The sequence below is a fragment of the Cebus imitator genome, unplaced genomic scaffold (genome assembly GCF_001604975.1).
Source record: "Cebus imitator isolate Cc_AM_T3 unplaced genomic scaffold, Cebus_imitator-1.0 Scaffold364, whole genome shotgun sequence".
NCBI lineage: Eukaryota > Metazoa > Chordata > Mammalia > Primates > Cebidae > Cebus > Cebus imitator.
The window spans coordinates 645,460-672,931 of record NW_016107679.1 but is presented as its reverse complement, the minus strand read 5'-3'; the positions used below and the strand labels follow the sequence as shown (position 1 = coordinate 672,931).

Below are 27,472 nucleotides of genomic sequence, written 5' to 3'. Positions count from 1 at the left end.
TTTACCTCTGTTAGTTTAATTAGCTTTTATGTGAATTGGAGATAGGCCTCTTTAGCCTCTGCTAAGGCTTGGACAAATTACATGTTTTTAGTCCTTTCAGCTCTGAGATTTGTGATTTTGTAGCTCTGCCATGGGTTGTATCAAATGAAGATTAACTTGAGGGAGTGTGACAGCCTTGGAGAGGTTCTTCTTGGGAGATAAAACTCTTCTTGTATGTAACCTCTGTGGCAACACTGAAAACCTGTTCTTGTGAGTGTTAGTAATGTGACCTGACTGTAATCTGAGGTGCTATGGAGCTTTGTGTTCACCCCTGCAGGACCTGTGCCTCAGATGTTTTTCAAATGCAAGATAATGAGAAGGAGGCTTTAATAAGGTGTTTTGCTTTGTTCAAAAGATATCTGTGTTCTCCTTATTAAGGTGAACTTTATTTATGGGATTGATTCTGTTTTTAAAAGCATCATATGAAGTTGAGTTGAGTGTAATGGCTACATATATGCCTTACTTTGGGGGCAGAAGAGAGGCAATAGAGTTGTATATGATGTTGAGTTGGCATAAATGAAATTAATTGTGTTTCTATTCAATAATTTTATAAAAGGTTAATTTGACTGTATATTAGGTATATATATTAGGGATACATTAAATATACATATAGGGAGAACATATTAGTATTAATGTATAAAGAGTATAAATTGTTATGTAGCTATTAAGGTCATTTTAATACAATCTCAGAATAAATATTATAGCTAAAAATATTTTAAGAAGCAATTGTCTTATTGTACCTTTAATTCAATATGCCATTCCCTATTTGGAAATTAATCTTTTTGTATTTTCATACTCATTAGTTCCATAGTGCCAGAATGTTCCAGTAGCCATGTTGACTTGTAATTTCATAGTCATTTAGTACCTTACTATTCAAAAATGTTATCTGCAGACTATACCTGGGTTGTTATATATATACTTGTTAGAAATGCAGAATCTGGGGTCTTACCTCAGACCTACTAAACAAAAAACTGTATTTTATTAAGATCCCCTTGCAATTCTTATGCACATTAAAGTTTGAGAAGTACTTATTTAGTGCAGTTTACTAACTAGATACCACTTGAAAGTGTCGTTTTATGTAGTTCTTAAGCTGTATGATTTCATTCATGGTTTGGCTTCAGAACTGTGTTATCTCTTCCTTTAAATGGAGCATAAATACCTGTTGTCTTCCTAACTGATAATTCAAAGATCTCAAAATGTTTTGGGGCATGTTTGTTGGGGTATATGTCTTCATTGTACCTGTGAGTTTCTACAAACTGCATGCAAAATGTACTGATACTCCTTGTGTAGTGAGACAGCTGAGTTGCAAGTAAAAATTCCTCTGAAGTTTGCCATATGTGCAAATAAGAAATCTATGATTTGATTTTAACAAGTACACCAAGTTTAATGAAAAGGGGTCTAGCCATCCATCTGCAAGCTCTGGGGCAAATTTGACATAGTCATCAGAATAGGAGATCAAACTGAAAAGTTTAGTTCTCACTGAATACTTAATAAAAATCCACTGTAGGGACAACATTGTTCCAAGTCTTCATAGTTATGATAGAAGTTGAAAACACTGTCTGGTTCTAGACTGACTTGCCTGGTTGGCCAGTCCATTGCTTGGTCATCAGCATCTCTTTCATAAGTAGATTTGGTAAATTGCAATGTGTAGTTTCTAATAAATATCAGCTATACTGTCCTACTACATCACTGTATTGTTTCTACTCTCAAATTGTTTAATTTGGAATACTTAAGTACATATTTCCCTACTTGATCAATTCATGAGTTTGAAATTATATAGATATTCCTAATTGTTAATACAAATTACAATTATCTGTGATCATTTTTTCTTAGTCTCTTAGGTTGAACTATCTTGCCATTTTTGTAAATAAAAAGCATATCAGCAATTTCATATGGTTTAACCTGATAAAATAAATGTAAGGGGCTCGGTCTTTTTTTGTCACTCAATAGCCACTAGGAATTACCTTGTTCAGCAATTTCATGTGGTTTAACCTATTAAAAGAAATTCAAGGGGCTCTTATTTTTGTCACTCAGTAGCCACTAGGAATTATCTTGTAACCCACTTTTGCTTTTATTTTTTTGTTGTTGTTTGCTCTTCTAACAAAAGAAAATGCCTTTTAAGAAAAACAATCCCCTTTCATGGAAATTAATGAATGTAACAAACATGGGGCGGATAAAAGCTAATGGTGAATTAGTAATTTATAAGTACGGTATGTTTTTTAAATTATATGGCATAAACATTACAAAAACACTTTTCATTAATCCGAGATTTTTCTTCTCTATTTGGTTGCAGTTTTGTTTCAGAAATGTAGTTCTTTTCACAATAAGTTTTAAAATCTAGCTTAAATTATTTTAGGAAAAAAATGTATTGAATGAATTGGAGAAATTTAATATAATTTCACAAAAATTAAATGTAGTTACTAATATTTTTGTTAATGTTGCTGACATTTCACTAAAACTTCAGTAATTAAACCAAGCTAGTTTAGTTGTTAATAACTAAGAATTATTTTGGCCATTTGCCAGTGTTACCAGGTGAAATAAAATGAGCCTCATAATTATGAAAGGAAATAGATGCTATCTGTGGAGATGGTTTTATTAAATATTACTTAACTGATATTAAGAATGTGTATTTCATTTTGTTTAGGTCTTTGAATATGTTACATATAGTTGCAGTCCTTTTAGCAATCCCAACAGCAATAACTAAGGTTTGTTAAATTGTATAGTTAGCAAACCAAAGCAAAGGTGTAACAACAGTTCTCCAGGAGTGTGTTTATTCACCTACTGGGAGACTGCCTAATGAAGTATATCTTAAAGGTGATTTGACAACCTGTGAAATCTAGGGTGAGTTTCCAGATCTTTGTCATTCTGGGCTGAAAGTTAATAAAGTTAAGAAAGTACCCGAATTACAAAGCAAACTGAAAGGTGGGGATGTGGGATTAAACCACCAGTGTTGAAATTTCAGCTTCTTTTTACTAAGCCTGAAGTTCATACATCATAGCAAGTAAATATATTTTAAAATATAAACTGCAGAGCTTTCCTTGCTTTTTACTATTACAGAGAAAAATAATTGTGAATTCAGTGTGTGTTAAAACAACTTCTGTTACCACATTTTGGGTGTTTTATATTATGTGTTATCAAGCTGTGTTTTTGTGTTTTATTTTAGCTTATTTGCACTAATCTTGATGAACTCAGGGAATTAATCACAAAAATCGAGAATGAACTCAAAGATCTGGAAAACAGTAGAAAAAAATCGGTAGGTGTTGATCCAAAAGTTCTATCTATTATTGTCAGCATTAAAATTTATTCCTGCTTTTTTCTAAAGCCTTTTTGAAACCTTGTTTTCCTGGATTACATTAAGATTTACAATGAAAGATAGAAACATTGTTTCTTTTATTTCTCCTGTGTGGTCTAGTTTTTATTTTTAATAGACAGAAATCGTGCCAGGAGCAGTTAATTTTGTTTGCCTGGTTTGTTCAGGTATAGTTTTAGATATTTCCCAATATACTGGCTGGTTGTTTTCTGACTGGTAGTTTTTTGGGTGTTTGCCTTGCGAATATTCTTAATAATTATATGTTTTTAATGGAAGTTTATTGCTTAGTAACAAAATTTTAATTAAGTGTAACATAAAAACAGATGTAAATTGTTTAATACTGCCCCAGATAATTTTGATACATACTTAAACAATGTGACTTTTTAAAGAACCTTTATCTGCTGAAAGTTTTTTAACTTTCACTGTATCCTCTAAATTATAATTAGTCTTTGCTTTCATTTTCTAATATTTTAATTGTTGAGAGACTAGAGTTTAAGGGCATTATATTTATTCACCCAATACTTGGTAAAACACTTAATTTTGCTGTTTATTAAATCAATAACACCTACTTAGCATTTATAGTTGGGCTATGTACAGATTTTTAAATACAGTTACATACCAATAAATAAATAGGAAAGGCTTTAAACACTGAAGAAAATTGATCATTTTTTTAAAACCCTTTGTTTTGTGCCTTAGGAATATCATGAAGCCACTTTTAGATCTTTGCTCAGAACCTGTTAAGATATATAAAATACGGTTAGTGATTCAGCAAGTTTGATATCAGCAGATTGTGTTAGTCATTTTATATGCTATTAGGAAAGACTTATTGGTAGCACTCTGAAAGGAAGAGATTGCAGTACCTTAAAAGTACAACCTTCTGAAGTTACTTAATACTAGGGTGAAACAGCCTTAAGCATTTCAGAAGTCTAATGTGTGATAGATAACCCTGAGAGTATCATGGTAATTTAAGAGAGAGTATAAATGTTCATAATGATAGTCATCAATTAGCAAGAAAACATTATGTTCAATATATAACGTGAAAATGTGGAAAACTGCGTATTTTAGAAATATTTCCATTAAAAATGGTTTAGACTCTTATATTTTTATACATTTACACTTTAGGTATATGGGCAGTCTCTTGATGTGGAAGACCAGGTGTTTCATTAAAATTTACTGCTGTGATATATTCCTCAAACATTTATGTTATATAAATGTTTTTCTGTTTAAAAAAAAAAAAAAGCCAGAGGTTTTTTATTTTATTTTTTTTTTTTGATATTTTATGCTCAGGAAGGACTAATTCTGTTCTTTAATAGGGAGGAATAGTTTTTTAAAAATATCAGAGTGTTACTGTTTTTTGCAGAAGTTGTTTGTTTTTAGGGAGGTGTCCATATTTCATTCTAAACAGAATTCTGTTAAATTTTGCCAGTTTTTTATGCTACAGTTAAACATAACTTACTTTTATTTATTCCCATATTGTAAATTAGAAGTTTTTTTAATGCATAGTTTTAAGCATGGTTGATTTATGTACTTATGGCATATATTATAGGAGAAAAAGACTTTTGCAAGCATTCTAGAGGTTTCTGTAAAGCCATTTACCTCATTTCCATTGGTACTGTGTAGAAGAAAAGTAAAAGAAAATATAAACCACAGCCAGGCATGGTGGCTCAGGCCTATAATCTAAACACTTTGGGAGGCTGAGATGGGAGGATTTCTTGAGCCCAGGAGTTCGAGACCAACATGAACAACATAGCCAGACCCCAACTCTACAAAAAATAAAAAAGCCTGGCATGGTGGTACATGCCTGTACTCCCAGCTACTCAGGAGGCTGAGGCGGGAGGATCACTTGTTCCCAGGAGGTCAAGGCTACTGTGAGCTGTGTTCATGCCATTGCAGTCCATCCTGGGCAACAGAGCCAGAACCTGACTCAAAAAAAAGAAGAAGTAAACATAAACTACCAGTATTTGACATTGTATTCCTTGAGGGCATGTTTATCAGAAAATTCTAGATTACCCTAGGATTTAGTTGATTCGATTTGTATCTCTAAACTTTTAACTTGTCCATGCCCCCTGATGTGTGCATATTAGTTTTAAAGTATGTTTTCCACCCTTCAAAATGTAAAAATTTTTGGAACTATACTTGGCAGGGATAATCTTATTGAGATTACCAACATAAGAGCTCTTTCTCCTTAATTTAAACTGTTTAAAAGATTGTTTAGGCTGGGCACAGTGGCCCATGACTGTAATCCCAGCAGTTTGGGAGGCCAAGGCTGGCAAATCACGAGATCAAGAGATTGAGACTATCCTAACACAGTGAAACCCCTTCTCTACTAAAAATAAGAAAAGTAAGCTGGACTCGGTGGTATTTGCCTCTAATCCCAGCTACTTGGGAGGCTGAAGCAGGGGAGAATCGCTTAAGCCCCGGAGGCGGAGGTTGCAGTGAGCTGAGATCATACCACAGCACTCCAGCCTGGGTGACAGAGTGAGATTCTATCTAAAAAAAAAAAAAAAAAAAAGATTGTTTAGATCAATGGGTTATCTTAACCAATGAAATGGCCACACAAGCAAATAGACAATAAAAGTTTGCTTCTATTCCTTATTTTTTACAAAAGCTAATTATTGAGTGTGATAGATGTGCTAGGAATGAACTTTACTGAATGTTTATGTTCATATTTACTACCAGTTCTACTGGAATCATTTGCGAATAAGGTATTACACTTAACTGAAATTCTAGATAACTGAAACTTAAACCTTTGATACTAAAACTTATTTTAATGGAAAACTTCCCTGACTCCTTGTACTATACTGAACACAATTTAACCTTTTTTTGATGACTCGAGGGTCATCATTATGAATACCAATATTGTACTCTAAAAATCTATTGGTATTAGTAGCTCTGATTAAACGTTTACCTAAAGGCCTTTATGTTAATATAATTTTGAAGGATTTTGTTTGTATTTTTGCTTTTGTTCTGTCTTTTCCTCATTGCCAAGCTGTCTGTCACCTGTTATTTATTGTGTATGTCCATATACTTGCTCTAGCTGATGTATTGTGGATTAAGAAAGCAGGTAACCATACTTACTAGAATTGGGTTCATGGTGAAGACCTGAAGGATTTTCTTAGTAATGAGGTATATAAACTTGGTAATAGTGACAAGTATTTTGACTGATTGTCTTGTGGCCTTCGTTTACTGTTGTCAGATAAATGAAGTATTAATACTGATCTTCATAAGAATGTATCACTGTTAAAACTAAGTATTTGGAGTCAAAACAATTCTTTTATTATCAACATTCATATCTATAAAAATGGCTCCAGCAACAAAGAAGACATATTCCATTATAAATATTTCTTTGTCATGAATGTCATCACTAAAGATAGAAATTACACATGTGATAGAGGATTATCATGGATTCATGAAATATATACACCACGCTGCTTCAGGAGGCTTCTCTGCCAGACCTTCTCAGGTAGTTTTTCCTACCAAAGTACAAAAGCCACGAGGAAGAATGATCCCATTTATTCACTCAGGTGAATATTCCATTTTAAAAGTTTTTGGTTTGATTGTTTTTTAATTAATAAGCTTTATTTTTCAGAGCAGCCTTATGTTTACATAACAAATCTTTTTTAACCTTTTAGAGGTTTTGTCATTGAACATTGTACTGGAAGACTTAGTGTTTTAAAATTTAAATTGTTTACTCATTCTTGCAAACAACTAATTTTGTTTATGGTTAATTATGTGAAGAGAAATTTTCTGAAATTTATGCTTAGTTCACTTGATCCTATCACTTCATTTAGGGGTTTAGTCCAAAAAGTCCTCATCATCTTTTGGATCCTGTGGTACTGAACTTAATTATCTACCTGCGATTTGTTAGAAGTGAGACCTCTGGTTGAGATAAATATGTAGTTTGACAAAGTCCTTTAATTTTGTCTTTCTCATCATTATTTAGATCATCGCATTATTTCATGATCTAAAGAAGAAATCGCAAAACTTTTTATTTTCGTGTTTTTAGTTAAGAGACAAATTTTGCATTTTGCTTAATTATTTGAGAAATATCCTTTTTTAGTCTAGGAAACCTATTCATTTTTCTGAAAGATAGAGCTAAGATATTGATAAGTTTACCTGCTCTTATTGTACTTGCAATTTGTTAGACAATATTGCTTTCTAAATAATAAAAATTGGAATATTTTGCCAAGCTTATATTTCTAAGTATTTCATATAATCCCCTTTTCCCTCATATTCTGTATCATAGTTCTGATTTTCAAAGAAGTTTCAATCTTCTTCAATTAAGGAAAGATGCTTGTAGATATTGGGTATGAGGAAAAGTGAAAATTTTGCAATAACAATGTTACTTATAAGGGAAAAACGCTTGTCTGGGTTATATGATGATAAATGAAATACTGATAAGTAAATTTTAGATGTAAGACCATATCTTTTCTAATACATCTTTTAACAGATAAGACCCTCAACATTGAACAGGATCTAAGATAGATTTTATTTATAATCAGTATATAAGGAAGGCTATACATATTGAGCACAACTGCCTGTGCACTTTGATCCTGTGATGCTATTTGGAATTTAACTTTTGCTCTTCGCCATTTCTACTCCCTACCTCCAAAAGTAATATATGCAATGGTGTGTTTAGCAGACCACCCCAATAGTGGAAATTTGGAAACAATCCATATGTCCAGCAGTCGGGAGACGACTAACAATGTTAACACACTGTTATATAGCTAGTAAAATTGGTAGTTCATTGTTACAACATGGATATATTTGTGAAATGTTAAGTTTTAAGAACATACCACAATAGGCCAGGAATAGTGGCTCAGGCCTCTAATGCCAGCACTTTGGGAGGTTGAAGGGAGCGGATCATAAGGTTAGGTGTTGGAGACCAGCCTGGCCAACATGGTGAACCCCATCTCTACTAGAAATACAAAAATCATCCAAGCTATGGTGGTGCGTGACTGTAATCCCAGCTACTTAGGAAGCTGAGGCAGGTGAATTGCTTGAACCCAGGAGGTGGAGGCGGCAGTGAGCCAAGATCGCACCACTGTGCTTGAGTTCACACCACTGCCATCCAGGCTGGGCAACAGAGCTAGATTTTGTCTCAAAAAAATAATAAAAAGAACATACAAAATAATATGTATGTAATGATTACAATATGTAAAAAGGTATGTTAAAAAGAATTGTAAAGAAATTTCAAGTAATAGATAAAATTAATCTTATGTTGTTAAAATAATGTAAATCCAGAATACAATAACAATACTTCTCTTACCTAACCAAAGGGTGTCCATTGGCTAGACTGAATATTAGAGAAGTCAGAAGCTTAGATCAGAGATGCTGACCCTTCAGTTTTTTGGTCACAGAGTTCTGTGTTAAGCCAGTGATTATCAGTCAGGAGTGAGTTTGCTGCCCTTCCCTAAGAGACATTGATTGTCATAGTTAAAGAAGTGGCACTGACATTTAATGGACAGAGGCCAACAATGCTGCTGAACATCCTGCATTGTAATGATCCTGCAATGCACAGACATTTCTTCACAACAAAGAACTTTCTTATCCCAAATGTCAGTTGCGCTGAGGATGTAAAACTTTGGTCTAAGCCTGTATTTGCCAAGGGCCCTCCGTGTTCTTTCATTCTGTCCACTCCTGACAACTTACTATGGAGATAAAACAAGATGATGTTTTGAAAGTTAGGTAGAAATCAGTGAAATCATAATACCAGATCCCATCATAGAGAGAGTATTCTATTACATAATATACTTCTAATTAAGACTTAAACTTGATGAAGTTTGTGAATGTCTTATTCTTTCATCCAGGCTGGAGTGCAGTGGTGCGATCTCAGCTCACTGCAGCCTCCGTCTCCAGAGTTCAAGCGATTCTCCTGCCTCAGCCTCACTTCGCTGGGATTACATGCATGCTCCACCATGCCCAGCTAATTTTTGTATTTTCGGTGAAGAGTGGGTTTCACCATGTTGGCCAGGCTAGGCTCAAACTCCTGACCTCAGGTGATCCACCGCCTCGGCCTCCCAAAATGCTAGGATTACAAGCTAGTGTGTCTTTTATAATTTGCTTTAAGCCCTTTTGAATTACATGTCACATACCCTATTCAAATATAATAACATTTTAAATGTCAGGCATTTTTCAAAGTCCCACTAAATTTGTACTGTCTTCTGTTTAACAGTTTCTTTACTACCTTCCCCAGTTCTGGAAAGTTGAGTTTAAATCTATGAAGATTAGGGTAAAAAAAACGAGCTTTACATCATTCTGAGTTTTTGAATTATAGAAGATATCAAAATCTTTGGAAAGACTTTAGTTCACAGCACCTTTTGTGAGTTGGAAAATTATGTCAAAACTGAATGGACTGAACATTAATAAAACTTGCCTTGCATCTTATCAGATTCTGTAGAAAAAGAAAAAATATATATACATTATGTATTGAAGGAAAATTAACCCAGAATCCAGCAGGGAGAAGAAAGGAGCCTAAATAGAAGGCACAGAGTACTCATGTGGGTGTTACAGTAGTTTAAAATAGACCTTATGGGGAACTAGTTCTTTAATGCAAGACGTGATTCTAGCGAGTAGTAGCAGCTGCTTTTAAATAGGACGAGGTGTTTAAGGCAGATTTACTGACAGCATGAAACACTGATAAATAATTTATTGATTGATCTATTTTTTGAGACAGGGTCTCACTCTGTCGCCCAGGCAGGAGTGAGGTAGTGTGATTTTGGCAAGTGCAGTAGTGTGATTTTGGCTCATTGCAACCTCCACCTCCCAGGGTCAAGCAGTCCTTCCACCTCCACCTTCCAAGTAGCTGGGACTACAGGTGCACACTACCATGGCCAGCTATTTATTGTATATTTTGTAGAGATGGGGTTTTGCCATGTTTCCCAAACTAGTCTCATACTCTTGGGCTTAAGCAGTCTGCCTGCCGCAGCCTCCCAAACTGCTGGTACTATAGGCATGAGCCACCGTGCCAGCTAATGAATAATTTTTTTTTTTTTTTTTTTTTTTTTTTTTTTTTTTTTTCTTTTGAGATGGAGTTTCACTCATGTTACCCAGGCTGGAGTGCAATGGCGCGATCTCGGCTCACCGCAACCTCCGCCTCCTGGGTTCAGGCAATTCTCCTGCCTCAGCCTCCTGAGTAGCTGGGACTACAGGCATGCGCCACCATGCCCAGCTGATTTTTTGTATTTTTAGTAGAAACGGGGTTTCACCATGTTGACCAGGATGGTCTCGATCTCTTGACCTTGTGATCCACCCGCCCCGGCCTCCCAATTTTTAAAAAGACAATTGAAACACAAAAGCAGGTCTTAGGGAGTTTAAAACTAACTAACTTGTTTATAATGATAAGCCAAGTCATCAATAGTTAGATTGTATTCATTGTCAGAAAATGTGAAAGACATATTTTAGGAACATTTTAATCAGTTTTTAAATCTTTTGTATCTAAGGAAGAAACCTCAGTTACATGAGAAATGTACTTATGTAGTGGAACATTTACTGTGGGCCTTTTGTGTTAGTCATTGTGAGAAAATAATGACAAAATAAAAGTAAATAGAATGCTTTCTCTGCTTTTAAAATATTTCCAATCTTAATTTCACTTATGTGGAACTTTTTATGCCCCTCATGCCAAATAAACATATCATAACTTTGTGGTTTAGATTGTACTGTGAATTGTTTGAGAACCCATCTTTCTGATAGCATGTATAGATCTGTTAAAATTTTATCAATTTGTTTGCTAATACCAATTTATTGAAAACAGTCAAATTAAGTTATCCAGCCAGTGGTTAATTTCTAGTCCAGATTTCTTCTTTGTAAATGAAAATGGTAGCACATCATCTCTTAAATGTATGTTGTTAGATTTTCTTCCCCAGTGACAGTGAACTACCTTCCCAGGAAAGTAATCTGTCACCCAGTTTTTCTCTACAAAGCCGGAAGACAGAGAAACTTGCAGTGTTATCATTATTGTTATTGTTGTAGCTTGCCTTCGTGCTTTCTATTTAAATGCTAATTTAGAAATATAATGGAAATATTGAATATACTGATTCAGCATATTCAGTGCGGGATGCCTTTAAAGTACAAATATGTTCCTTTTCTATGAGTCTTAAGTAAAAATTGGTAAGAGTATCTGAAGAGAAAATAACAGCATACATAATAGTTTATGTTAGAACTTCTGTCAGTGTTAAAATACTTTTTAACTTTTTTCATATTTATATGGATTATACTGTCAAAATAGCACTCAAGGGACTGTATACCAACATAATTAATATGATGTTTTATCCCCAAAACTGTGACTATGCAGGAATATGTTAATATGGTAGTAGTTAGGTAAGCAATAAGAAAAATAAGTAAATACTCATTGAATATAGTATTACCTTTTCATTTAATAGTACTTAGACTAAGGAAAATGTCAGATTAGTTTATTAAAATACTTAGTTGCAGTTCATTATATTTGTGCTGTTTTTATACATGCGAGTTTCGATTATACCTTTGGATGTAGCTAGTGATTTTAAATGAGACATCTTTTAGTGCCCAGCCAATTCAGTCAGTGAAGACTTCTTTTTGTAGGGATCAATTTGGCTTTTCTAAAAATTATGCATTTTAATTAAAAAGCATAATATGGCAGGGCACCGTGGCTCGTGCCTGTAATTCCAGTACTTTGGGAGCAAAGGCAGGTGAATCGCTTGAGGTTAGGAATTCAAGACCGGCCTGGTCAACATGGTGAAACCTAATCTCTACTGAAAAAATACAAAAATTCAAAATTAGTCGGGCATGGTGGCAGGCGTCTTTAATCCCAGCTATTGGAGAGACTGAGGTAGGAGAATTGCTTGAACCCAGGAGGTGGAGGCTGCAGTGAGCTGACATCACACCACTGTACTCTAGCCTGGGTGAAAGAACAAGACCCTGTCTCAAACAAACAAAAATAAAAAAGGAAAGAAAAGAAAAGCATATTATATTTAATGTCTTCTCCACCACAGGATTTATGTCTGTGACAAGAATCAAATTTATGACAAAAAATGTTTTGTGCTTCATGTGTCAGTGATCTAACAACATATTTGTAAATAAAAGCATATAGGAAAATAGCATTCATATTTTTGTTATATAAGTCATGTTTTTGTACTGTTCATAATAAAAATTTTATCTCTACAATAATCATCTCAATTTAAAAAAGCATTCTTTGTATATTTTTATATGATTTTAATTTTTTCTTCATATGACTGCCAATACTTGTTTTGCTTAGATATAATATTACAAGGAAATCAATGTAAATACTTGTATTGCTTGTATAAACAAGTGACTTTCACCTAAGTTTAATGTACAAAGCATCTAAATTAAAATGTGCAAAATTATTTGTGGTAATGAGATATTTAATCTAGAATTTATGTCCCTCCTGTTTCTTCCTTTTTAGGTATCCAGTGTCCCCAGCATCAGTAGAATGCCAGCTCCCTCTCCTTGCCACACCTCAGCCAGTATTATGCTGGTGCTGTCATACCCATCCCAGATTACTGCAGCAGAATGGAGTTGTTCTTTAGTTGTGAGGTAAGTTTCCCTCCCCACCCATTTCACGTACATAGAGATGCAGCTTTTCTTTTTACAATATTGTGTAGTTTTATAAGTTTTGTTTAAGTTTCTTTTCCTTTATGATTCCTTAAGTTACTGATCTTTTATATTCAAAAACTTATAAAACTACATAATATAATGAAGGACTTACCTTGTGATTATAGACCAGCTCTTCTGGAGCAATCCCTATGGGATATAAAATCTCCAGTGTTTGGTAGTTGGGGCATCTCATGGAAAGGGAGCTGGCAATCTGCAGCTGCAGTGGACATTGGATGAGAAGGCATGAAAGGTAAGTTTCAAATTTAAACTACATTGTATGCCTTTGGTTCCATTTTGTATGCTTGAAATTCATACTTTTATTGATTCATAAGAGAAAAATACTAGCCTCTTTTTTTAAAGTCACTTTCAGTAAATATTCAAATTGTTAAATTCATATAATGCATTGAGATTCTCTTGGAAAGGATTTTTTACCTATGGAAATAATGAAAATTCTAACATGCAAACAGTTAATTTATCCCTGTATTCACATATTTGTTTATAAAGGAGAGTTAGAACTAAAATTAGATGCATAAAGCTTATTAAATATATTTTTATTAGTGAAAGTCATAGCTCTTGCCCCACAAATGATCTTTTACTAAATTATCTATCTGCCATTTTTATTGTTTCTGTATTAGATAGTATAAAGAGTCTTAAGAGCCTTTCTGATTTTTATTACATTCATATTCTCTCTTTGTATTTGAAGATAGAAGAACTTGCTATTTCGCTTTTGTTCTAATTCACTCTAGGTCATTTTAATTTTAATTATTATTGTAATTTTAAAAGTTAAATAAGTTTTAGAGATACTGATTCTACATTACAGAGATACCTACATGTAAATATAGGTACTTAAACAATATAATCTCTTTCTTCTTTAGGAATTGTCTCTGTGGGGTCCAAGAGATATAGCATTGTATAGTGGAAGGAGATTAGATGTTAGTATTTAGAGTATAGCATTCTAGTCTAATGGCTGCTTCTGTCTGCAACTACGCTTGTCTCTCAGTGTCATTGGGAGATTGGTTCCAGGACCCTACCTTTAAAAACAAAAATCCACATATGTCCAGTGACTTATATAAAATGATATAGTCTTTAGGTTTATCCTACATACATCTTCATGTAGACTTAAATCATCTCTGTATTGCTTATATACTAGAATGTAAATATGATATAAATAGTAGTTATACTGTATTGTCTAGGGAGTGATGACAAGAAAGAAAAGTCTGTATCTGTTCAGTGTAGACGCAACCATTCATTTTTTTTTCTTCCAAATATTTTCTATCTGTGGTTGGATACAAAGGGTCAACTGTACTTCCCTGTATAACTTTAGACCATTTTCTTCTAGAAATTAAATGCCCTCTGAGTTTCAACTTTAATAATTTCATCCTAGATGAAACATGATCGTTGTTCTTTGTTTGTTCCCCTGTCTGTGTATGTGAATAAAGTTGATCAATCAGAAAAGCTGTTAGTAGCTTTTAGTTAATGACCTAATTTAAAGTTTAGTAAATATTTGATTTTTTAAAATAGATTTTTATATTAGACCCAAGATAAAGCAGATTGTTATCTCTAATTTCTTTTAGATAACTTTTCTTCTCTTTACATTAATTTCATTGTATACTGTGAAACTCTGAGACTATCACTAAGTAGAAAGGAACAGTGTTATTATTTTAATTTGATTGGGGTTATAAGCACCATGTTTTGGCCAAAGAAGATGATACATAAATCAAACAGTGTGAGTTTCCCTTTTACTGTCAGTAATGAAAGCACCTTACCTCAAACAGCAATCCCAAAAGAGTAATTCTCAACTTTTTAAAACTTCTATATGCTTTTGAGCAATGTAAAAACTTGACTCACATTCTCCATGGCAGGGTATAGGGGTGCCTTTGTTGTGGTCATTATACTTATATGTATCTGCCAGATAAAGCATTTTATCAATATTTACTTTCCTATAATTTGTGTTATGAAAATAAGAAACTTCTGGGTTTGTTTTCCAAATGTAGAATGATTCAATAAGCATTTTCAAATTATGAATGAAATACTATACCACCACTACCCCAAGCTGAAAATATATAAATAAAGAGAAGCAGGCCACAAAGCATATAACATTAAGAGATCACAGACATTTCAAAACAGGTTAGTGGGTAAGGCAGAGTTATATGACAGAAGTCTATTCTCTAATCATAATATTTAAGTTTCCTTCCCTGTGTTCAGTCTTCTAGTTCAGTATATATTTCTTCATGTTGGATTAAATTCCTAAGATTAGTAATAAAAATAAAATTAGAAGGTAAAACCATTCTAATCTTTTAAAAACTCTTTTTTACAAAGATTAATATTATAATTTAGCAGAGACGCACATACAGCTGACAAATATCTTGAAATAACATCCCAGTTACACAGTCTCCCCGTCCTGTGCCTCATCTATCTAGACCTAAGTAAGGTCTTCTGTGCCACAGTACTGCTAGTCTGCCTGCATTCCCCACCGCACTACCACATGCTAATCCAGGCAGCAGTCATACTGCCCGTGGTAACTCTACAACTGTCGTTTTTCTTCTGTAACTCCCAATGAGGAATTCAGCATTCCTGGTGCTCCCTAGTCTTTGAACACTTTTTCAGTTAATTCTGCCACAAAGAGTATAGTCTCTCTACCATCATACCTTTCCTCTTTCTTCTCTCTTTAGCTTAGGAAACATTTACGAGGATTGTACAGTATGTAAATTATATCTCAAAGCCATGACAAAAAAAAAACAAAAACATGGTTATGTAACAGTAGATAATGGTAATAATAGGTGTATACTTTGGCTTAGCAGCTATAAATTTCTTGTTCCTATGTTATTCAAATAATTTTATGTATACAGGTGAGATGTATCTTCTAGAAGTTTTTATAGCCTGTGGTTAAATTTATTTGATGTGCTTTTTAAGAGGTAGTGATGTGGTTCCAAGAGCTTGGACTTCAGAATCAGGCAGATATGGGTTTAAGTTATAGGACCTTAAGCAAGTTGTTTAATCTCTCCGAGCCTTAGTTTCATCATTTGTAAAGTGAACATAACAATGCACACATTTCAGAAGGCTTTTTGTAAATGATAGGGCTCTCTCTAGATGTATGTATTTGAAATACCTGGGTTAATACTTAGCAAATTGAGAGGACATAAGTAATTATTACTCTTAGTATAACATTAGAGTATTGAAAACAGTAACTGCTTGGTTGCTTTTCTGGGCCAGAAGCATTGTAAAATAAAATAATTGTAAATTTTCCTAAGAAGTTTGTTAGAAAGATTGCTTTTAGACATGGTAATACACCTACCTTTTCTCCCCTTTTCCCCACTCTTTGGGAGGATTACAGTAACTTTACTTGCATGACCCATATCGTACTTATTTAATGAATTTATATAAATGTTTATATTTTTACATATATTTAAAAAATAATTTATTAAGACATTTATAATTGATGCAGTTTAAAAATATTTTTAAAATTTGTGTCTTCCAGTTGGATGAAACAGGTTTCAGACTTCTCTGGTAGAATTGACAATTGTTAACATACATTGAATAAAATTTATTACAGGATATTTTCCCCCTTTCTGCAAGATTCTGAAGAACAAATATGTTTTCATGGAGTATTGGTGTTTTTGTGTTTTACTCAGAAAATAAGGCTTGACATTTACTTTGGAATAAATCTAAGAGATTTACTTTAAACATTGTTTTAGGGAAAATGGTATCATCGGAGGCAAGCTGTAAAAGAATTACATAGTACATTGATACGTCTTTTAAATGAATTGCTGCCATGGGAACCAAAGTTAATGAAGGCTTTCCAAAGAAACAGGTAATTAAAACATTATAATCTCTTTTACTTATTTTATGGTCCTTAATTTATGATTTTTGGATGATGTCCTGGAATCATTTAGTAGTTTTTTGTTCATTTGTAATTTGGCAGATATTTTTGAGTGCCCACTGTGTGCAAGCCACTTTCTAAGCCCTTAGAAAATATTGTTGACTAAACAAAACCCCTACTCTGTGACTTACATTCTCATGGAAGAAACACACTCAAGTGTCAGATGGCAAAAAGTGCTGTGAAGAAAAATAAAGCAAGGCAACGGGGGTTAGGAAATGGCTGGTTTGGGCGGGATGAAGGTTACTCTTTAATCAGGGTGTCAGGGAAAGCTTCTGTGATGAGTTGGTGTTTGAACAGAGACCTTAAGGAAATGAGGGAAAGAGTCGTGTGGATTTCTGAGGGAGAGCAGAGGGAATAGAAGGTACTGAAGGCCTAAAGTTCATAGCGTGTTTGGCATTTAGTGGAGATGCAAAGAGGCAAATGTAACCAGAGCAGAGTGAGTGAAGAGAAGTGTAACAGGCAAGAGTCAGAGAGGTAAGGAGGAAGGAAGCCAGATCATGTAGATCTTTAAGAACTTGAGTTTTTACAGTGAAATGAGAAGCCATTGAAGGGTTTTAAGCAGGGAAGGGACATGAACTGATGTATGTTTTAGAGCTACCACTGTAACTCGTGTGTTGAGATAAGTATAATGGGACAAAGATGAGAAAGTAGGAAAACCAGTTACACTATAGCAGTAATCCATGTTAACTTTGAATTGCTCTTTAAACATCTAATTATTGAATTGGCAGTTACTGAATAGACAGTTCATTATAGGAGTCTGCGTTCACGGGAGTCTGGACGTACAAATTTGGGAGCTGTTGGCATCTTGATTGTATTTAAAGACATAAGGCTGGTAGAAATCACCTAGTATGTGAGCATAGATAGAGAAGAAAAGAAAAATGAGCTAGGTCTTCCAGCATGTGGAAGTGGCCAAGATGAGTAGAACTCAATAGAAGAGACTTTGAAGGGAATGCTTAGTAAAATAGGAAGATAGGGAAGAGAAGTGTTTTGGAAACCAGGTAAAGAAAATGTTTCAAAAAGGAGGGCACTTATGATGGGTCGAGGAAATGAGAAATAAGAATTTATTATTTAATTTGGCAACATGAGGATCATATTAATGACCTTAGTGAGCTATGTTAGTAGAAAAGTGGGTAAAAGTCTTAGAAGTCTATTCAAGAGAATTAGGGGAGAGAAATGAAAGAGTCCTCTTTCATGGAGTTTTGCTATAAGGTGGAATAGAGAAATGGAGCAGTACCTGAAAAGAAAAGAGGTTAACAGAAGGTGTTTTGTTGTTGTTGTTGTTTTGTTGTTGTTGTTTGTGTTATAGAACAACATGTTTGTATACTGATGGGAATAATCTAGTAGACAAAAAAATGGTTTCAGGTAAAGGAAGGGACATTTGGTAGATGTTATCCTTGGTTAGGTAAGAGGATGCATTTGAATGGAGGTGTTAACTTAGGTAGGGAGATGGAGAGTAGGACTACACATTAAGGTGAGTTGCAGATGAGGTGTGAGCATGTGAAAGTTCTCTTGATTGCCTCCATTTTTCTTGAAATAAGAAGTAAAGCCATTAACTGAGACCGAGAAGGTGACTGAGAGTGAGAAGGGAGGAGAACTTTATGCTATCCCCACATAGATAATTTTTTTATTCCAATCTTACAGATTGAAAGGGAAATTAATTTTATGATTATGATTTGGTAACCCATTCTAATACCTTTTATAGCCTTCATGTATTTATATAAAATCCTTAATAATTTGAAACATAAATAAATTGAAAGCAATTATTAACTAACATTTGTTGAATATTTATGTGCCACACATACTGGGAGGTAAGTACCATTACTATTCCCATTTGTAATAGGTAAACTGATGCTTAGAAAATTAAGGAATTTTAATGTTTTAAAAATTAAAAGCCTGGTCAACATGGTGAAACTCTGTCTCTACAAAAAATGCAAATATTAGCCAGATATGGTGGTGCACACCTGTGGCCCCAGCTACTTGGGAGGCTGAGGTGGGAGCATTGCTTGATCCTGGGAGGTGGAGGTTACAGTGAGCCAAGATTGTGCCACTGTATTCCAGCCTCAGCGACAAAGTCAGACCCTGTCTCAAAAAACTAAATTAAAATTAAAACTCTTAAAACTAGTAAGTGACAGAATTAGGACTTAAAATCTAATGTGCACAAATAAAAGTGTGTAGCAAAAATAAATTGGAGAACATGGCTGGGTGCGGTGGCTCACACCTGTAATTCCAGCACTTTGGGAGGCCAAGGCGGGCAGATCGTGAGGTCAGGAATTCAAGACCAGCCTGGCCAACATGGTGAAACCCCATCTCTATTAAAAATACAAACATTAGCCAGGTGTGGTGTTGTGCATCTATAATCCCAGCTACTCAGGAGGTTGAGGCAGGAGAATTGCTTGAACCCGGGTGGCATAGGTTGTGGTGAGCCAAGATCGTGCCACTGCACTCGAGCCTGAGCGACAGAGCAAGACTCCGTCTTGGAAAAAATACATAAATAAATTGGAGAACATATGTTCTTACTTATTTTTTGAATAAACAACACTAATGGTAAAAGTTGAGGAGAGGGTAGAAAACTTAGTTGAAAACAAAAGGAATAATAAAGGATCAGGGAGATACGGGTTTAAGTTATAGGACCGTAAGCAAGTTGTTTAATCTCCCCAGGCCTTAGTTTCATCATTTGTAAAGTGAACATAACAATACACACATCTCAGAAGACTTTTTGTAAATGGTAGAGCTCTCTGTAGATGTATATATGTGAAATACCTAGGTTAATACCATGTTTCCATCTCTAGTTTCTCAGAAATAAAGCTATTTTTTTTTTTTTTTTTTTGAGTCGGAGTTTCGCTCCTCTTGTTACCCAGGCTGGAGTGCAATGGCGCAATCTCAGCTCACCGCAACCTCCGCCTCCTGGGTTCAGGCAATTCTCCTGCCTCAGCCTCCTGAGTAGCTGGGATTACAGGCACGCGCCACCATGCCCAGCTAATTTTTTGTATTTTTAGTAGAGACTGGGTTTCACCATTTTGACCAGGATGGTCTCGATCTCTTGACCTCATGATCCACCCACCTCGGCCTCCCAAAGTGCTGGGATTACAGGCGTGAGCCACCGCGCCCGGCCGCTATTATGTTTTTATATGAAAAAGGTCTCTGTGAAAGATTACAGCTTTGTTTTTCTAGGCTTAATTTTTTAAATAGGTTCTATTAAGACTGAAAGAATTAGGTAGAATTACTCCCAGGATTAAGTGATAGATTTGTTACTGTCTGTATAATAGTCACAAAAATAAATACTGTTGCTTAGAATTTCTTGCTTAACTTTTTTAAATGACCTTTTAAGATGTAAGTCAGTAATTTTAAGACTCTCTAATCTGTCAGTGCAGCTAGAAAAAAAATTACTCTTGCCTCATTTAATTGGTCTAACAACAACCTTTATAAAGATAATTAGATGGTAAATTCTGAAATTTGCAAATATATATATATTGTTTTGTTTTGTTTTGAGATGGAGGAAGTCTTGCTTTGTTGCCCAGAATGGAGTGCAGTGGTGTAATCTTGGCTCACTGCAACCTCTGGCTTCTGGGTTCAAGCAGTTCTCATGCCTCAGCCTCTCGAGTAGCTGGGATTACAGGTACCCACCACCACGCCCGCTAATCTTTGTATTTTTAGTAGAGATAGGGCTTCACCATGTTGGCCAGGGTGGTCTCAAACTCCTAGGCTCAAGAGATCCACCTACCTCGGCCTGGGAGTGCTGGGATTACAGGCATGGGCCACCATGCATGGCCAGATATATATAATTTTTTTAAGTTTCGAGTTTCTTATGCCTATACCATATGTTCTGCCCTTTTGAGCATTGGCAAGATGGAGCAGCATCTTAGACACACTTAAGATTAAAGCATAATTTCTAGTGACTTAATTGAAAATATTTCCATATGTAGTTTAAAATATTAAAAGTTAGTTTCGATTCCAAGAATTTAATACATACTTATTATTTGTTATGTTGGGCATTTTATTTTAGGAGCCGCCTAAAGAAAGACTATGATGATTTCAGAAGACAACCTGATCATGATAAATTTACTAGAGAACTGTGGACTACTGATGAAGGTGAAGGAGATCTTGGAAAAGACTCTCCTAAGGGAGAAATCAGTAAGTCTGTAGACTCAATAGAACCTCTGGATATCCTAGAAAAAGATCACTTTGATTCAGGTAAGCATTAAACCTTCTTTTAAAAATCAACACTAAAGGCACAAAGAGAAATTTTTGTTTGCTGTGAAGGCAAAAGATAATATGGTCAATGAAATATATTGATTGGGGAAATCTGTTATGTTTTTAAGAAGTACTATCCACATCATTGTAAGAAGTTTCTACTAGGCTGGGCAACAGCAAGACCCCATCTCAACTGAAAAATAAATAAAAATTAGCCAGGCATGGTCATTGCATGCCTGTAGTCCCAGCTATTCAGGAGGTAGAGATAGGAGGATCGCTTGAGGCCGGGAATTCAAGATTACAGTGAGCTGTGATCACTCCACTGCTCTTTCGACTGGGCAACAGAGCAAAATGCTGTCTCAAAAAAAAAAAAGTTTATTGGAGTCATTATCACATTTCTAGGAGTTTCAGGAGCCAGTGCTTGACTCCAAACCGTTAGGGCAGTGATTGCCCATACAAACTACACATCCTTGATCTGTAATCCCTTTGAAATTGGTTAATGCTCTTCTTTTATTGTTAGTATTTTTGAAGCACTCTATCTGAAATTTACTTTAGAAATAGAATTTGACAAGTTCTTAATATTGTGAAGATTATTTTTTGAGGAATTACCATGGTTGATGGCCTAATGAGACCAGAATGAACACATCATTTTAATAAGGATAAAAGGCTGGATTAGATTACCTGTAATTCATTTCTATTTTTCAGATTATATTATTATGTAAATCTAGTTTAATGACTTTCATTTTTTTATGGAGGTCAATATGAAAGTATGTGGTTAGAAATGCATTAACCTGTTGTTTTCCATCTTTGGCAAATTAAAAGAGTAATATCTTATAAACCTAGTTTAACCGAATATGAACATAAATTTTTTTACTATAAGGATGAACATCAGAAAAAACTGGACAGCTTTTGTCCTTTAGAGTCTCTAGAAATAGAATAGATTGGAGAACTGTCTCTCTATGGTATCAGAGTGTTCCTAGCTGAAAAAGAGAACTAGATTCCTTTCCAAATTAAAGTCTGAGCCTTAATTGGTGACTTGAGTATTTCTAATGAAACAATTTTTTGCACTTGCACTGGCAGAAGAGTTAGCAGAATTCTTGACCAAAAATTTTGACCAAAAATAATTTTCTCAGTAACATGTTATTCTTGGTCATGGTTATGATATCTAGATTATCATATCAAAGATCACCTTATCTTTGTCTTCATATGCTAAGGCTTTTGAATCACCCTGCAGTAGATTTCTTAATACATTGCCAGTTCAAAGGTTGACTTTCTTTTTTACAGTTGATGTTATTATGATTTAGTTGCTGTTTTATATAAACAAAATGCCTGTTTTTATAATTTTCAGATGATATGAAATTATCAGAAATAGATTTTCCTATGGCTAGAAGCAAGCTGTTGAAAAAGGAATTGCCTACAAAAGACTTACCAAGGACGCTGCTTAAAACACTTAAACGACAGTCCAAACAAACTGCTTATGTGGATGACAGCACAAAAGAGCTTTCTCCAAGGAAGAAAGCAAAGTTAAGCACAAATGAGACAACAGTTGAGAATCTAGAAGGTGATGTGCAGATTGACTGTATCAATGAATCAACACATACAGAGCCATCATTTCCAGAGTCATTTGCGTCATTGGATTCAGTACCAGTGTCTACTCTCCAGAAAGGGACCAAACCCATTCAAGCCTTGCTTGCAAAGAATATTGGGAACAAGGTGACCTTAACAAATCAACTGCCACCTTCCACAGGTAGAAATGCTCCTGCTGTGGAAAAGCCAGTTTTATCTCCTCCAGAAGCAAGCCCCATAAAGGCAGCATTGACCTGCCACACCAATACAAAAGGTCCTTTACAAATGGTATACAAAATGCCCTGTGGCCAGTGGTTGCCAATAGATTTTCAGAATAGCTCTGTAAAGATTCAGATGCAACCTGTGGTGGATCCTAAAACAGGAGAAAAAAGCATGCAGCAGATTCTTATTCTGCCTAAGAATTTTGTGATTCAGCATAAAGAAGGAAAAGCAGTTGCAAAAGAAATACCACCACTTCAACAAAAAGATACAGAGCAACATTGTTTGTCTTTCCCACAGACAACACACATAAATTCTTCTTTAGCATCAGTTTTTGTCAACTCACCCGGAACTGTTTCTACCCAACTACCAAATACAGTTTTCAACAAAACAATTACACCTTTATCAAATGTAAGTAGCACTAAACCACAGCCTATGTCGCCTGCAACCCCTGTAAGTAACTTATTAACACCACCAGTTAAGACTAACCAGAGTGAGGCAGGAAAAGTCAAGAATGCAGTTTCAGCAGCCACATTCTCCTTGCCCAGTGCTTCACCCACCATTTCCTCCACAGGTCAGCCTCTGTTATCAACAACACTAAATGGGTCTACAAATCCTGGTAGCTCCTTCAGTTGTTTTGCACAACAGACAGATTGTTCTGAAACAAAGCAAGAGCTGAAAACTGTGTGCATAAGAGATTCACAGTCAATTCTGGTTAGGACACGAGGTGGGAACACTGGAGTTGTAAAAGTACAGACCAACCCAGATCAAAATTCACCCAGTACTGTATCTTCAAGTTCAGTTTTCACTTTTGCTCCTCAGCTTCAGGCATTTCTGGTGCCAAAATCAACAACTTCTTCCTCTGCTTTTTCACCTGTACCTGGAACAACTACTATCTCTAGTCTTTCACCTTTCAGCCAAACACCAACTTCTGTTTCCCTTCCAACTAGCTTTACTCCATCCATGGGAAAAAATCTCAAACTTACTGGCAGTGGTAATTTGGGCCACATGATAGATAAAACTTCACACATGCCCTCTTCTCCCTTGAAGTCCTCTATTTCTCCTAGCAGTCTACTACCATCAACAACAAGTAGTTCAGTAAGTGTAATTAGCATATCAACAGCAAATTTTGGACAAAACAATGCAAATGTTATCCATACTCCAACTAAGCAGCAGCAAGTAGATTATATCACAAAAAGTTACCCTGTTACAAGGTCAGAAGCAACAGCAACAACAAATGGAGATGTAATCAGTGGGTCTTCAGTTCAGAAACTTATGCTGGTATCGGCTCCATCTGTTCTTTCTTCTGGCAATGGAACTGCAATTAATATGACACCTGCACTGACATCTACAGGTGTTTCTGCCCAGAAACTGGTTTTTATTAATGCCCCAGTTCCCAGTGGTACATCAACGCCAACTCTTGTTGCAGAATCATTAAAACAAACTCTTCCTCCTCCATTGAATAAAGCATATGTTAAAACTCCAGAGCAACCCCAAATAGTGCTGATTCCATCTACAGTGGGCACACCAATAAAAATAAATTCACCAGCTGTGTCTCAGATAAAAGATGTGAAAATTGGACTAAACATAGGTCAAGCAATTGTAAATACTTCAGGCACTGTGCCAGCTATCCCATCAATTAACATATTGCAAAATGTAACCCCAAAGGGAGAAGACAAAAGTAGCAAGGGCTATATTTTGCCATTGTCAACAAGTGGTAATTCAGTTCCAGTAAGCTCAAATTTTGTGACTCAGAATATTACCCCTGTTAATGAATCAGTGGTTTCTGCAGCAAGAGCAGTAAACATGTTTTCAGTAACTGGAGCAAATTTATCTCTGGGTTCCCTTTCAGTGACCTCAGCCTCTCCGTCAGCTGGTACACGACCTCCTGTTTTAGTCAGTGGAAATGATACCTCTTCAAGAATTATGCCTATTTTGTCAAATAAACTTTGCTCGTCAAATCTCGGAAAAACTGTTGCTATATCAACTGTGAAAACAGGACACCTTGCGTCATCTGTTCTGATTTCAACTACACAACCAACAATGTCTCCTAAATGTTTAACATCAGCTTTGCAAATTCCTATTACAGTTGCCTTACCTACACCTGTGACTACATCCCCTAAAATAATAAACACAGTTCCATATTCGGCAACAGTACCAGGAGCCACACGTTCTGTATCTCTTTCCAAAAGACAATCTCGGACTTCGCTCCAGTTTCAGCCACCAGGGATTTCAACTACAGTGCCAACAAATGTAAACACAAATCAATCTCAAGCTGAATTGTCATCCTTTTCACCAAGTCCAGGTAAAATAATTAATATTTCCAATTTTGCTTCTCTGCCAAACCAGCAAGCTTTAGTAAAATCCCCAAGTTACAGTTCTGCTCCAGGTGGTGCTACCGTTCACACTGCTATGGCACCATCCACTATAACTAGTCTAGTCGGGAGTCAGTTCAGTGAACCTTGTATTCAGCAAAAAATAGTCATCAACACCAGTACCCCTTTGGCACCTGGCACTCAGATTATGATTAACGGAACCCGGTTTATTGTTCCACCACAAGGTCTTGGAGTTGGCAGCCATGTTCTCCTTATATCTACTAATCCAAAATATGGAGCCCCCTTAGTTCTTAACAGCGGCCAAGGCATTCAGACTACACCAATAGATAACTCTGCCCAGAAGATCACACTAGCATCAAATAATTCTTTAAGTGGGCAACCTCTACAACATCCTCTAAGAAGCCCTACAAAATTTTTAAACTCTTTTGGGAATGCAAGTTCTATACCTGCAGTACATACATCACCACAAATCATAAACACAACTGCAAAAGCTCCTGTTCCACCTCCTGCACCAACAGTATCACTGACTTCAGTAATTAAGTCTCCTCCAGCTACTCTTTTAGCTAAGACATCTTTGGTTTCTGCCATTTGCTCCAGTAATCCTCCACTGCCAAGTAGGACTTCAGTGTTTCATTTGGACACACCTGTCAAAAAATTGTTGGTTAGCCCAGAAGGAGCCATTTTGAATACCATCAATACTCCAGCATCTAAGGTGTCTTCACTCTCTTCATCTCTCTCTCAGATTGTTGTATCTGCCAGTCGAAATCCTGCGTCTGTCTTCCCTGCTTTTCAGTCATCTGGCTTGGAGAAGCCTGACACAGCTGCATCTTGAATTTAGACTAAAAGAGCCAGTTACTAAATAATGGGGCATTGTTTTGACTCCCAGAAAATTTTAAATGTTTATTATATTGTTGAAGGCTTACTATACTTAGCTGTGTGTGTGTGTTTTAATGTATCTTTTCATTAGCTTGCAACAAGGCTTTGTTTTCTTGGGGAGGAAAAAAATCTGTTCCATTTCACTTACTCGTCTGAGGAGGTTTTCAAGGTTCTGTGTTTAAAGTCAGGATTTACCTGTCTGTAGAACATAAATTGAACAAAGTTTGAATAGTATAGAGTAAGCTAGCCTTTTGCACATTTACATTGACATGTTTCTTCTTGAATTTGGACTGTTGCAGCATATCTATGATATGGTATTCTGTGTCATTAGTGAAATCTTATTTTTGTTTCTGTAAAATATATATATATATATATATATATGTATTTATGCATTGTGAAAAATGCAGTCCATGATGTAAAATTGTACATATTCCAAAATCCCTAACAACCTGTACTAAATATATGTACAAAGAACTATGTTGTCTTATTTATGTTTTGTTTACATAATGTATAGTTTTTTAAGTATTTTAGTAATTTTGGACCAGTGAACTGTTAGCACCAATGCAGAAGAATCTGCATGTAATAAACTGAGTTGCTGTATTTCTTTGTTTGAATACCATTTTTAACGTGTGTTCTTGTTCCATTGAAAGAATACAGGATGTAAACGAAGACAGTCCTTTAGAAGAAAGAATAAAGGCTGTGAAATTTGCATTAATAAGAGCTAGCATTTGTACATGGCTTTCCAGCTTACACCTAATACCTTCACTTAAATCTTGTAAGTTTCCAGAAAATGCCTTTTTTTTTTTTTTTTTTAAGGCAGGGTCTCACCTATTGCGAGGCTGGAGTGCAGTGGTGTAATCTCGGCTCACTGCAGCCTCCACCTCCTGTGCTCAAGCCATCCCCCACTTCAGCCTCCCAAGTATTAGGTCGGTGTAAAAGTAATTGCAACTTCTGCCATCAGTGGAATTACTTTCCCATTAAAATGGCAAAAAACACAATTACTTTCACACTTACCTAATAGCTGGGACTACTGGTATGGGCCACCACACCCAACTAATTTCTTAATTTTTTTGTAGAGACGGTTTCACCATGTTGCACAGGTTGGTCTTGAATTCCTGGGCTCAAGAGATGCACCTACCTCAGCTTCCCAAAGTGCTGGGATTACAGGCTTGAGCCACCACTCCCGAGAATATGTCTCATTTTAAATAAAAGGTAGCTTATATATTTGTTGGATTTTGATATCCATTATCTTGAGCTACTGAACTGTATACTCATCCTTCCATTTATAATAACATCGTTAAGCTTCATCACATGAAGTTATCATTGGGGGTTGAAAATGATACAGAAGTGTAGGGCTAAAGATTTCTTTTGAGACTACATCAATGTGGAGAGGGTAGTGAGAATATTCCTGGAAAATAACTAAAGTCTCTTGAAAACTGCTACTTATGCTGTAAGATAGTACTT

At 35.4% G+C, this 27,472-nt stretch overlaps 1 protein-coding gene across 3 annotated transcripts in view; it reads left to right on the top strand.

Annotated features, from left to right (window-relative positions):
• The window catches only part of KIAA2026 (KIAA2026 ortholog), an 82,140-nt gene extending 55,532 nt beyond the window's left edge, over nt 1-26,608 (top strand). For 2 of the 3 annotated variants that reach the window (XM_017506864.2, XM_017506866.2), the window contains exons 5-8: nt 3,203-3,292; nt 16,636-16,751; nt 20,824-21,011; nt 22,360-26,608. In XM_017506864.2, the coding sequence (XP_017362353.1) occupies nt 3,203-3,292; nt 16,636-16,751; nt 20,824-21,011; nt 22,360-25,964 (3,999 nt within the window). In that variant the 3' untranslated portion in view covers nt 25,965-26,608. The remainder of the gene's footprint in view (nt 1-3,202; nt 3,293-16,635; nt 16,752-20,823; nt 21,012-22,359) is intronic. The other variant, XM_017506865.2, reaches the window with a different exon arrangement.
• Nucleotides 26,609-27,472: the final 864 nt, after the last annotated feature.